Raw genomic sequence first — 15,233 nt, 5'->3', positions numbered from 1 at the left:
AGATTAGTTTTCAATTCATAAAGTAATATATTCTAAACATTTCTGAATTAACAAAAATTTAAAGGATTTAATTATGCATTTATATTAGAAATAACAGTCATATCAAAAGATTGAATTTTCAGTTAAGATTTAAGAAAAACTGAATATGATTTTAATGAAATTCAATATGTGTATAACAAAAGTGTAAGAATTGAATCAAATGAAAAAGAAAAAAGTTAAAAATAATATATAAATACAATTGGTCCTTGATTTAATGGACTAATTGGGAAACAAGTGTCTGCTATTGCTGAAAGATTAAGTTGATCATATTTTAAAAATATACTTACAGGATGTATTAAAATGTTGTTATAAAGTATAAATATGAATGAAATATTATTGTAACATTGAGTAATTTACATTCATTGACTCATTGATCCAACCTTTTAAAATATTCTATTAACAGATTAAAAAAAAAAAGGTTCTAAATTTAGGTTCTTCTAAGTCAGGAATTTTTTATCCATTAAATCCATTTTTTTTCTGTTTTTACTTTTTTATGCCCTCTGGGCACTGAGAGAACCTTTATTTCATGTCATCAGCTCCCCACAATATGGGTAGCTGAGCACTGAGAGATAGGACTCTATATATCTGGGACAGACTATTCATGAAAAATTCCTGGAGTTTCTCACTTGGGTCCCCAGACTGGTAGGCTGATGCCTTAACTGCCTTGGTCATCCGGTTATCAGTTATCACTCACGTTACTACAAAACACTTGTATTAAAATGTACAGAAATGTGATTTTAAAAAAATGACCTGGAAATGTGTAAGAAGCTATCCAATCTTTTGTGATAGCTTCTTAGATTTCCAAAATATTATTTAAATTCAAAAATATTGTATTTCAGTTTATTTTTAATTATTTATGTTGTTAACCAGTACAAAAACAAAGGTTACTAAAAATAAAATGAATAATTTTATTGTTTTACATTTTATAGGTTAGTGTTAAAGTTGGAATTTCCTCATCACTGGTAAATGTTTTGGATATTTTACATAATATTATTGTATCACCTATAGAAAAAACAAGTGAAAATATAGCAAATACATTAGAAATTAACATGAAGAAATTTTTTGAAAATTCTAAAAAAATTAAAGTGAGATTTTTTTTATGAAATTGAATTTAAATTGATTTTCACAAATTATAAAATAATTATTTATTTTCAGCTAGAACAGTTGCTTGAACGCAGAGTAAAAAATCTTATGAGTAAGTGGGAACAATTAAAAAGAAATAACTTCCTGGAATTTCTTCACAATAGTAATGAATTATTGATGCCAGCTAGGTAATTGTAAAATTTTGATAATTTACAATTATAATAAATTTTATAGATCATTTAGTAATGATTTAAGTTAAAATATTGATATTTTGAAAGTTTCTTAATATGAAAATTTTATTCTTTAAAATCAAATATCTTTTGTTTAGATTAGAAACTGCTATTACTGCTATCTGTGAAGATATACAAACAATGTTTGAATTAATTGTGTTTGAACCAGAAATATTGCATCAAATAAAACCAGATAATGCAATTATTTGTGCCTTACTCCAAGTTCAAGAAATATCTTCAAGCAAATTGATGGATTATATTGATTATTTAGTTGTAAAAGCACAACAAAATATATCCATGACTTCGTATCCTTTTATCAATTTAAATAAGATTTATATGATTTATCATATTTACTCATACATGGATTCTTACCAGTTGATTAATTTATAAAACAATTTTGTGAAATTTATAGCACTGTACTACCCCCGTATACCTGGGTATACTAGGTATTAGGGTTGGGTATGACAACGGAGAATAAGGACTTCACAATGACAAAATTGTTAAACAAAGAAAACAAGCGTGTTTATTCTGTGACGATTACACTATCACGGTCTCTTACAGTTCAGGTTAAATACTCTAGCCGAATTGAACCGAACAATTCCAACCGCGAAACATATACAAGATCTGTTCTAATTACATACCACGAGGGTTTGCTTTATCCCCGACATAACACAAGAAATATCACCTTACAATTGTTCGTGTTGATGTTCTCTTCCTTTAGGAACCTCTATTCAGTCGAACCTCACAATGTCCACGTGGATGGAGTTGGATTTTAGTTAGCCTCCTCAGCAGTTCATTCTTTCTCCTTTTCTCGTAGCAAAGATGATCCAGCGAAACGACCNTCCGCTCTTCAGGCAAACCACCCCTTTTATACCGTCTCCCCGATACATACTACGTCATTACTACGTTTATAACCCTCACCCAATCAGTGAGCACACACCACAAAAAGGTGATTTCCGACATGAACGAAAATTTTACATACTCGGATCCATAATCTGATACGAGATAAACCGAAACAAGACATTACATTTGTTTACAATACAATTAGTGCTGTAGCACTACAGCACAATCAAAAATACTTAATATCTGAAAACACTTGTTACTGTTTATAGTATTAACTGTTTTCAAAGTAAAACTTGTTAATCAGTTAAAGGAATAATTAGAAAAATTAAACATATAAATCAATCTTAAAGACTTGTAAACTTTATTTAATTCTTTATATGATTATGCATTTCTACCTATCTTTTGATCCTCTTTAGCTAAAGAATTTAAAAAAAAAATAACAAAGTATAAATTTTTGTAGAACTTTAAAAATACTAAAGTTAAAGTCATAAAATAGTAATTATCAGAAAATATCTTGACAATGGGTTAGATATATTCAAGACTTTCCTGGATTAATTCATTTTATATATGTTGACAGAACAAGAAATTATATAGTTACTCCATCAGTTCGTATAAGTGAGCATTATACAGAAGGAAATAATATGACTAATATAACAAAAAGATTGGTAATAATTTAAAATTTTAAAAGTTTTTATAAAATAAAATATAAGCTGTAATATATAATATATTATGAAATGAAATTTATCGTAATAATTATATTATTATTGTAATGAATTATAAACCAGAATGAATTTAAATCATATTTAAAGATATAGATTAAGAAATATTTTTGTTTTCTAAAAAGATTACTTGCTTTTCTTTATAATGAATTAATATAGTTGAATGAATTACGTATGAAGTAGAATAAGTGCTTCCTATAAAATTCCTTTGTTATATTTAAAAAGTATACCAAATTTATATTAATGAATTAATTGTTTTTGAATATATTAATTTATAAAGCTAACAGATTTTCTTTAAATTACATGCTATGTTTCTTATTTTGGACACTGAATTATTCATTACAGTTGATACATCAGCTATAAATTCTTATTAAATTTAATGTCAGATAATTCTACCAATGTCTAGTGATAAATTTATTCAATTTTAATTAATATAAAAATATGACAGTAAAAATATCATTTTTTGTTTAGATAAATGACTTAATTGGGTTCCTTTTTAAAGTAAAGCATAAACTTGTGTGTGATGGAATGTACTGTACCTTGCCAACTGCTCTTAGGGTAGTAGAGGGTCACAATTCTTACAGAAGGAAAGGTACATTTCTTTTACTATTGTATGAGCAGTTGGCCAAGGTACTGTACATTCCATTATACATAACTCTATGCTCTATTTTAATCAGGCTTTGACAAGCTTGATTTAATCATTAAAATCATATACTCCTAACTGAGAAATTTTATTTATTTTGAATTAACTGATATTGAATTAATAAAATTTATCATTGTATTACAATAAAATGAAAATAATTGAATTATTTATTTATAATAAATATTCAAATTAAATATTAATCTTACATAAGATATAATAAAAGAAATTTCATAGTCAATAAATTAGGCAAAATTAGATATTAGGTAAAAAAATAATAAATAAAAACTTGAAAAATAAAAAAAATTATTGTTTTTTATAAAATTCTCTTACTTTATGGTAAAAAGTTTTATTGCAACCATAAAATCATGCAATATTCAGTTTAAATTAACAACTGTGCTATTTGAGATAACAATAAACTAAAGAATATTTATTTCCAATAAAAAATATGCAAAGGCACTTGAGAAATTTTGAATTTAATAAATGTTCAAATTATTGCATGATTAAAATATAAATTGTTTCAGATCTGGAAAATGGTTGATTTTAGTTATGAATATCTTGAATCAAATCATCTATCAGCAATGTGGAGAGAGGAAAATTATTGTTTTTCTTATTTTTTATGGTTTGAAGATGCAAATGTAAGTAATTTAATATAATATAACTTCGTATTAATAATGTGTGATTAAGATATATCATTCTTAAAGAAGTTTGATTCTGTTTAAGCTTCCTTAATATTTTCTAATTAAATACAGTATATTGCAATGCATAAAACATGTGACATATGAAAAGATTGAAATAATTATTATTTATCTGTTGTTTGTTTCATTTTGTCAGAAATTGTTTAGAAATAATAAAAATATTTTCATATATACTTAGCTTAATGATTTAAAACTGTTATTTTACGACTATTCAAAAAATAATGTAGTGACAGATTTTAATGATTTCCATCTGATGCTTAAGTCAAATAAAATACCTGTTAAAGATTGATGGCCAAGTGGCTAACGTGTCACTCTGAGACCTGGACTGAATCCAGGTGAGCAACATCCCAGGAATTTTTTATGGACTGTCCATCCTGTGTGTTGGGTCTCATTACTGACCACCTCTATTGTGGCCAGCTGGTGAGGAACCACCCCTATTGTGAACCCAACTGTGAGTTCAGCCAGGCCCACACTATAGGTATAGGGAAAAAAGGCCCTCTTAGTGCCCACAATGCAGAAAGAGTCAAAATATTAAAAAGTCTGTTAAATATTTTATAGCTTATCCTATTCACATGCAAAATCTTCTCAAAGTCATTCTAATCATAATGAAAGTTTTAAAAAATATTTTTGTTTTAATCAACTATTTGCTAATTATTTTAAAAAATAAATGTTATGTTTTTATATGGATATTTCATGTGTGATATAAATAAATTTATTAAAAACACTTTAAAATATCAATATTTCGATTTAATATTTTATTTAAAAAAAAAGAATTAAATTTTATTTAAGGAAAAATTGAACTTTTGCCATTTATAATGTTTATTTGGAATAATCTGTCATGATAATTATCAATATTGTGTGCTATTCTTGACTTTTATTATAAATTTATAACTTTTATACATTAAAAATTTAACAATATTCGTTATTCAATATTCATAATGATATTTATGACTTACATAAAATTCATCTACTACATTTTTTTTATTGGAATTTTATCTAGGGAAAAATCTTAAAACCAGCAGAAACTAAAAGCAAATATCAATTACTTCCTGGAATTTTATGTGGAGATTTTTATGAGTATGCCATTATTTTTAAATTTTAATTTCATAATTAAAAAATAATAATTTACTTTATACTTTTAATGTTTTTTTATATATTTAACATATAAAATATATTTACATAAAATTTCTAAATAGTATAAAAGATAATTCTTGTTTGTAATAAGGAAAATTTTTGAAAGAAAAATTTCTTTCCTTATTAAAAAAGTCTTTTATTTTTCAAAATTTAGATGAATCTTTCATTATCTTAACTTTCATGATTTAAAAACCTGTAGATTATTATAAAGTGTTATAATTTAATTTATATGTGGCTTGTATATTTGTCTTATTAGTATTAAGTAAAAATATTGGAAACATCAATATCTGAAAAACAAACCTATTTAAAGATTGACAAACTTTTTTCGTTAACTTCATTAATATAAAAAAAATAGTTATTTTTATATTAATTCAACAATAATATTTTTAGGGCATAGAATAAATTAATAATTATTAAATATTTACAACTTGCATTTTACAGCATTCAATGGACAAGTGTTAAAACTAGTTTTACTTCAGTAAAAATACGTGTGTGCAATGCCATTACAACTTTTATTTACATTATTTCAATATTCCAAAGAATTTGTAATGTAGTGAGTTTTTTACCATTTTATTGTAAAATTGAAATGAATTCATTCACTAGAAAAAGATTTTTTTTTTAACCTCACCTGAAAAATTTTTTTGGCATTTACAATGTTATGGCATTACAAGATTCACATAAACTTTTCCAAACATGAAAACAAGCTTCTGATGAACAGTAATAACAACTTAGTTAAAAGTTAAAAGTTTTTGAAAGAGCATATTTAACTTATATTTTTTCAGAAGTAACATTTCACATAAGGATTAAATGTTTAAGTATTATAAAAAATTGATGCAGAATTGGCAGCAATAGATGCTTAACAATTTATACATTGTCAGGTCTGTTGAAGAGTAAGCAGCTGGGTACAAATTACCTGGCTAAGATCTAATAAAAAGTAATAAATTATCATAATCCTTACAAATATCTCTATATTTTCATAATTCTGAAAATTTTAAATGAACCTGAATTTTGCTATCTGAAGATTTATAAACTATAGAAATAATTTTTTATAAAAAAAGGGATCTGATAGAAAGCTGAACTGAGACTCTCTCTTAGCAACCTTACACATTGTTTAGTATCTACCATACATAGTTTATTCTAAAAAGTTGTTCAGACTCTTTGCTGGAGTTACAGTCTCTGAATGCTGAATGACTACAATGACAGAAAATATATCATATCATATATAATATAAAGGATATGAGAAATAAATAATTAAAGAAAATATATCTCTTTAACATTAAGAATATCTGTGAATATTTTAATGTCAAGATATAACATTCCAGAAACTTACTTTCTGTTGTTGATGTTACATTAGCTGATTAATATACACACAAACAAACAATGTATAAATATACGTTTAAACAAAATAGATAGAAATTATTTAATGAAATCACTTTATCAGTCAGTGGGTTTGGTTTTATAATCACTGTTCAATAGATATCAATGAAATATTTTTGGTAATTGAATCATCAAAGTATCTTGTTTATTGATGTCCAAAATTTCAATTTTTTAGTTTTGGCTTGGTGTTTTTTTTAAAAGAAATATTGTTTGATATCTATTTAAAAATATAAACATTTATTCTAACGTTTAATTGATGAATTTATTGAACAAGTTCCATTTCTGTGAATATAGAAAGAAGTACAAAATTACTGAATATTAATGTTTGAAAGATTCTATTAAATGATTAATAACTTGAATTTTATTAAAATATGTTTTATTTTAACAGGTTGCTGATTAAAAACTTTTTTCCAAATATGTCTCCAAAGAACATTAATTGTTACGAATTATATTCAATGCATCTGGCTCAAGTACCCATGACAACAATATCGGATCAGGCCCGCCGATTATCACTGTCGGCATGGGAAATGTCTGGAATAGCACACATTCCAATAGACTTATTATAAAATTACATTTCAATAAAATATGTACAGTAAATATTTTTATATATATATATATACAATGTTGTGTAACAATAATTAAAATTAAAAAACAGACTACTTAGTTTAGAAAGCCAAGTAATTTTTTATAAAAACGTTTTTTGTCATTATTTTGGCATAACGAATTCAATAATATAGAAAAGAAAAAAAAATTTTTAAATAAATAACATTCATCAATGACAATGTTTCAAAAGCAGTTTGATTTCCACAATTTTCCAACTCTAGTTATAATCAAGTATAAAGAAAGCTTCATATTAGTAAGATATGCTGACATCCTCTTTATTATTTGGAAGGGCTATAACTTTATTAAGGATTTTACAGATTACATTAATGGTAACTCAGAGAGAATTACAATAGGTTAAATTTGTATCACACGAGCAAAGATTCTATAAACTATTTAGACATTATTTGCCTACCATTTTGTAAACAAAATTGCTTTCAGATTTTAGCTATACTCTAGATTTTCTTACATTCATTTAAGTCTAATGATAACCATTAGCTTATATGAAATATTATTTCAAGATTTGATCAAGTGAGTCTTTTTACGCAGTCTTTGTTATTAATGGACCAAAGTATTGAATTATGGAGACTAGCTATCACTACTTCAAAATTGGTTTTAAGAATCCAGAAATATTAGGATTTTATTAAGCCATTTATACATTTAAATTTGATTAATCTTACCATAAACTTCACTCTTTCAGTTCTACTGATTCCAACAAGTTCTTTATAAAACTTCCCATCACAACCATTATAGTTAATTAGCTCACAGAACATTTCTAAATAATTCAAACAGCTCTTTGAAACACTCAAATGTCTTTTAACTCTTCTAATGTTTTAATTTGGACAAGTATTAAATACGTGAAAATAATCTAGTCATCTTGATGAATTACAAACAAAAAAGGGATTGGGATTAAATCAGGATTGTTGAAAAACCTAGGGAATTTTTTGGGGCAACTGTTCTGGATATGTTGTGCCTTGTCTTTACCATCTGACCAAACCCACAATAGGCCTGAAAATAGGCTCTCTTAGTACCCATAGGATAGAAAAAGTAAAAAACAAGAACAAATAGTGATAGTAACTCATTATAGATGATTGTTAGGAAGAAGGAAAAATTATTTGGTTATTCCTTGTTTATTTTTTATAGCAACAGGCAAGTGCACCTAGGCAATTGCCTATAATGCCCAATGGTAAAACTGGCACTGCTTTTCATATACAATTATATTAAAACAATTGAGAATAGTGATAAAAAACAGATATTCATCTTATTAAACTAGTGAACAGTTGCAGTTTTTATGTTGTATCCATTTACAGAAACAATAATGAAGAGTTAGAGAACATTTCTTCCATGCTTCTGGGAATTGGAACCTCATCTGTTTAAGTTTAGCATATTAAGGCCCACTCACTTATGAAATACACCTATTTTAAGTAGGAAATGATTTGTAACAATTGTATAGTACATTTTGATCATAAGCAGATGGCAGCCAGTAAATGTGCCAGCATGTTGCTCAGAGGATTTGGTTAGAAATGTCAGAAATTTTTTGTAGTTTTCCTGGATATGTTAGATTCTATTCTTTACCACCAGCTGCCTCTATTCAGAAACTGGTCACCCCCATAATGAACTTGGGTAAAGTGCCCACAGAATGGAGAGGGAAGGAAAAAATCTAAGCATGTTAATATAAATACTCATGATACAACTAAACATTACAATGTTATATGTAACTATAGATTGATCTCTCTTTGCAACTTAAATTTTGAAAAATCCAGCAATGAGTTAAAACTGCATGTGTCACCATGTGTTATGATATTTTATTTAAAAATATAAAAAGATTTTTTTATTACTATAAAATGGCAAAAATCTTAACTTAGAGGATAGGAATGAGTTTTATAAAAAAAATTGTAAATATTAATGACAGTTTTACTTGTTATTAAGTCAATCCTATTCAAGATATAACACTTTCCCTTTAACTCCCTCAACCTTAAATCACTAAAATTTAACAGCATTAATCTTCCTAATACACAAACCTTCCTGAAAAATTTTAGAAATTTTCAACAAAAAGCACAGCAGTTATTAAGTCTCAAAGAGGGTGAATGAAATCATGTTCCCCCACACACACAGACAACTTTTTTGCATTTCTTGACACTTCAAGATTCCAGAGTCCAAAAATCTAAAAATCTGGGGGTCTTTTTTGACTGATCGTCATATTTTCCTCCCTCTGTTATATATAACAAAGCCAGAAAAGTAAAAATTTGTAAATTTATTAGTTTGGAAGTTATAAAAAGTATATTTTAAGCATTATATTTTAAAATGGAATAAATTATAAAATAAATATACTTTTATTCTATATGATATATATTTGAGCTGAAGATGGCCAGAATAACTCAAATATTTTTAATCATGGTTCTTGCTTTCTTAAAAATATTTGGCTCCTTGAGTAGTTTGTTTACTTTTAATTTTCAATATGTCAAGCCTTATATGTTATGTGAAGATTTCATATAATATAAAAAATAAACACTAACTTTATACATGTCAAACTTTAATTATAAATTTGTCATTTTCAGTTACACATATGTGTAAACAAATATATACGACTAGACATTATACAATTCTTCCATACCAAATTTCACAAACATTGATATTTGTCTCCTGGCAAGGAAAGGAAGCTTAGAAAAAATAAATATAAGTTTGTATTATTGCAATTAAGATTATAAAAAAAATTAGGAAGCACACACTTTAACAAAGTTATTGCAATTTAAACTCCTAAGCAAAAACAGTTTAAGTACACTTTATTCAGTTATCAATTGTAATATAATAAAGTAAATATCAGAGGTAGTGAGCTAACAGCCATAATTAAAATCTTAAACTTGTTTTCATAAAAACACTGAAAATTCTCAATTCATTACTTATAATCTTCAAATTAAGCAACAACAATCCTGAGGGCTTCAAAATTATATATATGTGAAAAAAATTTGTTTCAACTGTATGTTATTTGCTTACAATCATCATACTAATTACTACTTTACCAAGATACATGATTTCATACTATATAGAAAAAAGTAACAAAAATTATTATATATTCTGACTTTTTATATGTATATGTATATATATTTTTACTTTTTACAATGTAAAAAACACAATTTTGTAGAAAATGATGAAAAACTGTATAAAACCTTTTAACAATGAACTACATTGATGAAAAAAATTTGATATACTATAAAAATTTGATATACAGACTAAATATTAAAGTTTGCAATATTAAGTATATATATTGTAAATTAAGTAATTTGATGTTTTGAGTGAGTTAATTTGTAATACAGTATTCATTTGTATGAGTCTAGCAAATATACTTTTGTCATTAGTAAGTTAATTATACATTGAATTGACTCCACAGCGGCATTCTTAAATTTAAACCTTCGAAACGAATAACAATTCTGAGACAGTTTTGTTTGTAATTTCTTTTTTAAATAATGCAAAAGGTTAATTAAAAACTATATGCACAAAAAAAATCTTGTCTAGACAGCATTGTAAATTATTAATATAAAGCTGAAGCAAACAAAAATTTCAGCTGAAAGACAGAAACAACAACAGAACAGCAAATGGAATGTTAAAATTATAACTAATAATATATAAGAATTTTAAACTCTAACAAAAAAAAGACAAGACAACAAATTTAAATAATTTACAAATAGGCACAATTCACAAACATTTTGAAAAAGTCTTGTTTTTGATATTTTTCTTTACGATGCATTATAATTTCCAAAATTTATTTATCAATTTAAACTAATTATCTATACTTTATAACATTTCGGTCATCATTAATGACAGCAATGCAAAATTATCCTTCACCGGGAGAGGTCTTCGACAACAAAAATTGCCTTCCCTTTTAGGACGTCGCATGAAAAATAAATCCTATTTTTATTATTATTTACAGTACAGTACAGTACAAAACAGAAGCAATATTTGCAAAAATATGTATTTGCATTAGAAAATGATTTCAACACGTATAGTATGCACATTCACTTTATCATTGAAGATAATTTAGCAATAATTTAAACGTTTTCTTTTATTAAATTAAAAACAAAATTAAAATATAGCACCAATTTCTTCAATTATAAGGTATATTCAAATTCAACTCATTGATACCATTAATGATGGCTTACCTATAATAATTAGAAATACATTTGAATGTTTATAAATTTATAGTTTATTGTATATGATTTGATATTTTTGATTTAAAATGTTATATAATTCTCAAAATTAGATGTTAAAATTTTAAATTTTATACATGATAAATATTTTTGTTTTTCAAATAAATTTTTATATAGGTTTATATATTCACAACATTGCAAGAGTGAATATTGTTATTGCTAAAAGAAAATTATAAAACACGAATAAACTGTTTTTACTTCTTAATGAGCTATGAAAATATTTAAAATGAGAAATTTTGTATCAATAGCAAAGAAAGGAAAATCTGCTGATTTAACTTCTTTACCAGTCAACCTTAAACATTCTTAACAATATCTAATCTTTTAACAATTTTCTCTTCAATATCAATACTTTTATAACTCTTATTTTAACAAATACAAGCAAACTACTGCACAGAATAATAATTAACAGTGCATTAAGTATTACAGATTACTTTGTCTTCAGTCAAGAAGTTCAACATAATTAGCAGGAAATAAACCGTATGAGCCGTCTGGAGCCATTCCTTGCCACCAACCTTCGTCAATTTGTTCGATCTGAGATATTATGTCATCCGGATCAAAAGATATTTCTGTTTCGTCAGCTTAACAAAAGAGAAAAATAAGATTTATGATTAATAAGCAAATATAATTTATAATGTAAGGACTGATTTTAGTAAAAACACATTTAGATTTTTGTATTAAAAAAATTGGCCAAGAAACAGACTAAGAAATTATATAAATAATAATATTACAGGATTTATTTAACACAGTTTCTTACAATTTCTAGAGGAAAAGTAGCAGTAATTTTTTTAAGTCATTAGATAATTGGATTGATATAATTACTTATTCTATGCTTTAAACATTAGCAGAGTAACATATCCATAAAATTAACAAAATACAGGAAATCCTTGTTAGTTCGAAATTCAAGAGATGAAATAAATGCAACTTCAAATTATCCAAGATTTACATATTTCTGTACAAAATGCCAAATATCATGTAACTGATGTAATTTATTAGCAAATGGAATATGGCTAAGTACAGAGAATAATATTTTCGTTAATTAATAATAACTTAAGAATATAAGTAAACAGCACATGTCTGGGTTACCTGATAGGTTTCATAAAAAGTAAAGCAGAGTTCCTCAATATGTGTCCCAAATTATTTTTAAAGTGGTCCAAAAAATAGTAAGTTTTCCAAACATAGCAGCTTAGAGCTCTACAAATATCTCAATATGCTACTTGTAGTTCATTTTGCAATCCTGAAACCTAGTTATATTTTATGAGATAAGAGAAAAAAGAGTAGTCCGTGTATACAGTGACACTCAAAACATGTTACTATAAAAGCAAAGTCATATTGACCAGGTTAGAGTTGTTCTTTTATAGTATGGTGGAATTTTGATCCAAATGAATGAGTTAACATACACATATCGCAGAGTTTGGACAAAATTTTCATTTCAAATTTTGAAGTATCCATATTTCGAACTAATCAAATTCCTTAACATTTAAATCTCTATCCCTAGCTGGAACAAAAGTACAGGTACTGTACAAACTAACAGGATTTTGAACTGTCCAAGTTTGAATTAATGAAGATTTCCTGCACTACTAATCAAGAATGAATATATTTGTACAGAACATATATTTGTATATTTGTAATTTTAATGAAGAATAAATCTACTTCTTTTCCTAAAGTGATTTTCTGAATGATTTATTTTTTATACATATGAATATGTATAAAAAATAAATCAGTCAGAAAATCTCTCTTATTTTAAGATTATTGCTATCCTAATTACCTGATTAATTGCTATAGTTCCAAGCTATTAGAATTGTAATAGAGAATATCCAAATATATTTTTTTTATCAAAAAACTTTTTATACTTTAGTCATGTTAGTTATTTCTTATTTCAACCTAAACATTATCTTTGAAAAGTAAAACAAAGTAATTGGAAAATGATGTGTTCAAATATTAAACTATATTTTCCAATCTTTATTCAAATCTCTAAAACTTAATTTCTCACAATGAATTTATTAGATGAAAACAGTTTTATGATCCACTACTAAGTTATTCAAAATGAAATAATTTACTCTATTTTAAAAATTATAAGAAGAAATATAGGAAATTTATTGTCATCATAAAGTGTATTATCATAATTTTATATTTTACATAATATAAGATTTCTCAAGATGACAATGAAAGTCAAGAATTAATGACTGAACAGAATTTTTTGTGGAATATATATGAAAAGGATGGGTTTTACCTAAAATAGACAGAGATGAAAACTATTAATGGTTTCTTTATAATTAGATTTCTAATTGGATAATTATAGTACTTAATTTGAACAAAATAAGGGTTTGAATCATCCCAAATTTCAAAAATATATATGATATAAAAATTTCATCTTACCAGCTTGATAATCATATAAAGCCCTTGCTCTTAAATCTACCCATGTCCTTTCTTCATTATTTGCCATTATAACTTGAGGAGGATCTTTAACTTGCTGCTGTTGTGAAACATTTATGCCATGTTCAGCCATCATTTCTGTTAATGGATCTCTAACATCTGGTGGTGCTTCCAAAGTTGGTTCTATTAATTAAAATCATATATTTCTTTTATACATCAATTTTAAAAATACTTTTAAAAACCAATTTACCATCCCAATTTTGTTCTTCTTCAAGATTATTATCTAATTCAGAATCTTGACGAGGAGGTAAACCTTCTTTCAAAAGATTTCTTGTATAATTGAAATGTTCAGGTGGTATTTGAGAAGTTAAAGTTTTTTCTTGATTTTCCCTTTCAAGACTTTCTTGTTCAACTATGTCAGTTTCTTGTAGTGAATAAAATGTTTGAGGTTCTGTAGGTGAGGACATCGATGAGGATCGTGTTACTTCTTCTGTTAATGTAGGCTACAAATAATGATAAGAAATTATACATTAGATAAATAAAGATGGCATATTTTCTGTATTTGAAGTATTTTATAAAAGGAAGAAAAAATTAACCTAGTAGATCTTATAATTAAGCTAAATTCTAAGAAAGAAAGAAAAATTTAATTTAAACATATTTGCTATCAAATACTCAACAGTATTTTACAAAAAGTGCTCAAAGCTAAGAAGAATATTTCTTGCCTTCTATTAATTCAAAGACAATTTAGGAATCATTTTTGACAATAGATATGTATACTGAGACACACAATAAGAATATTAATATTCAAAGTTTACAACCATTAATTCATTTCCTGTAATACTTCTGGAAATAATTTGAGTATGTAGATTTGAAAGTTTAGTTGGAAATATTTAATAATAAAAACTCTTAAACTTTAATTTTATTTGACACTTTGCTTGTATAATTTGATAGCTCAATGAAAATAAAGTTATTCAATGAAGAACAATATTTTTAGGTTGCTTATAACCAAATAAACACCAATATGGCATAACTAACAAATATAAAAGTTTGTATTGAAAATATATTCAACTTGTATTACAATCTTAATATAATACTATATTCTCATAATTCTATTAATGATGTATGCATCAAATTTTGAGTAAGAACAATACAAGAGAAAATGACGCAAATACTATAACATAAATTTTTCAGAATCAATTTAAGACAATTTATAAACAGAATTTGTTTATGAAATAATTTTTTTTACATCATCTTTCACTTAAGAACTTACTGAAATTAGTTCACTGATGATG

The 15,233-nt window shown here is 25.6% G+C and overlaps 2 protein-coding genes across 2 annotated transcripts; one reads left to right on the top strand and one right to left on the bottom strand.

The window, feature by feature from the left end:
• Positions 1-951: 951 nt before the first annotated feature.
• On the top strand, positions 952-7,441 carry LOC111616113 (Hermansky-Pudlak syndrome 1 protein homolog). The gene is made up of 7 exons (XM_023357539.1): positions 952-1,124; positions 1,195-1,310; positions 1,451-1,657; positions 2,725-2,860; positions 4,079-4,192; positions 5,253-5,329; positions 7,152-7,441. Exons 1-7 carry the CDS (start codon positions 1,089-1,091, stop codon positions 7,327-7,329), a joined length of 864 nt encoding a protein of 287 aa, XP_023213307.1. The 5' UTR covers positions 952-1,088; the 3' UTR covers positions 7,330-7,441.
• Positions 7,442-9,735: 2,294 nt separating this feature from the next.
• On the bottom strand, positions 9,736-14,518 carry LOC111616114 (drebrin-like protein). The gene is made up of 3 exons (XM_023357540.1): positions 14,192-14,518; positions 13,945-14,124; positions 9,736-12,146 (listed from the first exon to the last, which is right to left on the bottom strand). The coding sequence occupies exons 1-3, from the start codon at positions 14,406-14,408 to the stop codon at positions 12,007-12,009; spliced, it is 537 nt and encodes a 178-aa protein (XP_023213308.1). The 5' UTR covers positions 14,409-14,518; the 3' UTR covers positions 9,736-12,006.
• Between the last annotated feature and the right edge of the window lie 715 nt (positions 14,519-15,233).

The sequence above is a fragment of the Centruroides sculpturatus genome, unplaced genomic scaffold, assembly GCF_000671375.1.
Source record: "Centruroides sculpturatus isolate CEXI.00-Female unplaced genomic scaffold, Cexi_2.0 scaffold2962, whole genome shotgun sequence".
Taxonomy (NCBI): Eukaryota; Metazoa; Arthropoda; class Arachnida; order Scorpiones; family Buthidae; genus Centruroides; species Centruroides sculpturatus.
This window is presented reverse-complemented; position numbering and strand designations above follow the sequence as displayed.

What these genes read in the sequence shown, in the direction of transcription:
- LOC111616113 (XM_023357539.1), top strand. Translation starts at nt 1,089, where the DNA reads ATGAAGAAATTTTTTGAAAATTCTAAAAAAATTAAA. An exon ending in AAAATTCTAAAAAAATTAAA is followed by an intron (nt 1,125 to 1,194) that starts GTGAGATTTTTT and finishes ATTTATTTTCAG; the next exon opens with CTAGAACAGTTGCTTGAACG. An exon ending in GAATTATTGATGCCAGCTAG is followed by an intron (nt 1,311 to 1,450) that starts GTAATTGTAAAA and finishes TCTTTTGTTTAG; the next exon opens with ATTAGAAACTGCTATTACTG.
- LOC111616114 (XM_023357540.1), bottom strand. Translation starts at nt 14,408, where the DNA reads ATGTCCTCACCTACAGAACCTCAAACATTTTATTCACTACAAGAAACT. An exon ending in AGAAGAACAAAATTGGGATG is followed by an intron (nt 14,125 to 14,191) that starts GTAAATTGGTTT and finishes TTTAATTAATAG; the next exon opens with AACCAACTTTGGAAGCACCA. An exon ending in TTTATATGATTATCAAGCTG is followed by an intron (nt 12,147 to 13,944) that starts GTAAGATGAAAT and finishes TCTTTTGTTAAG; the next exon opens with CTGACGAAACAGAAATATCT.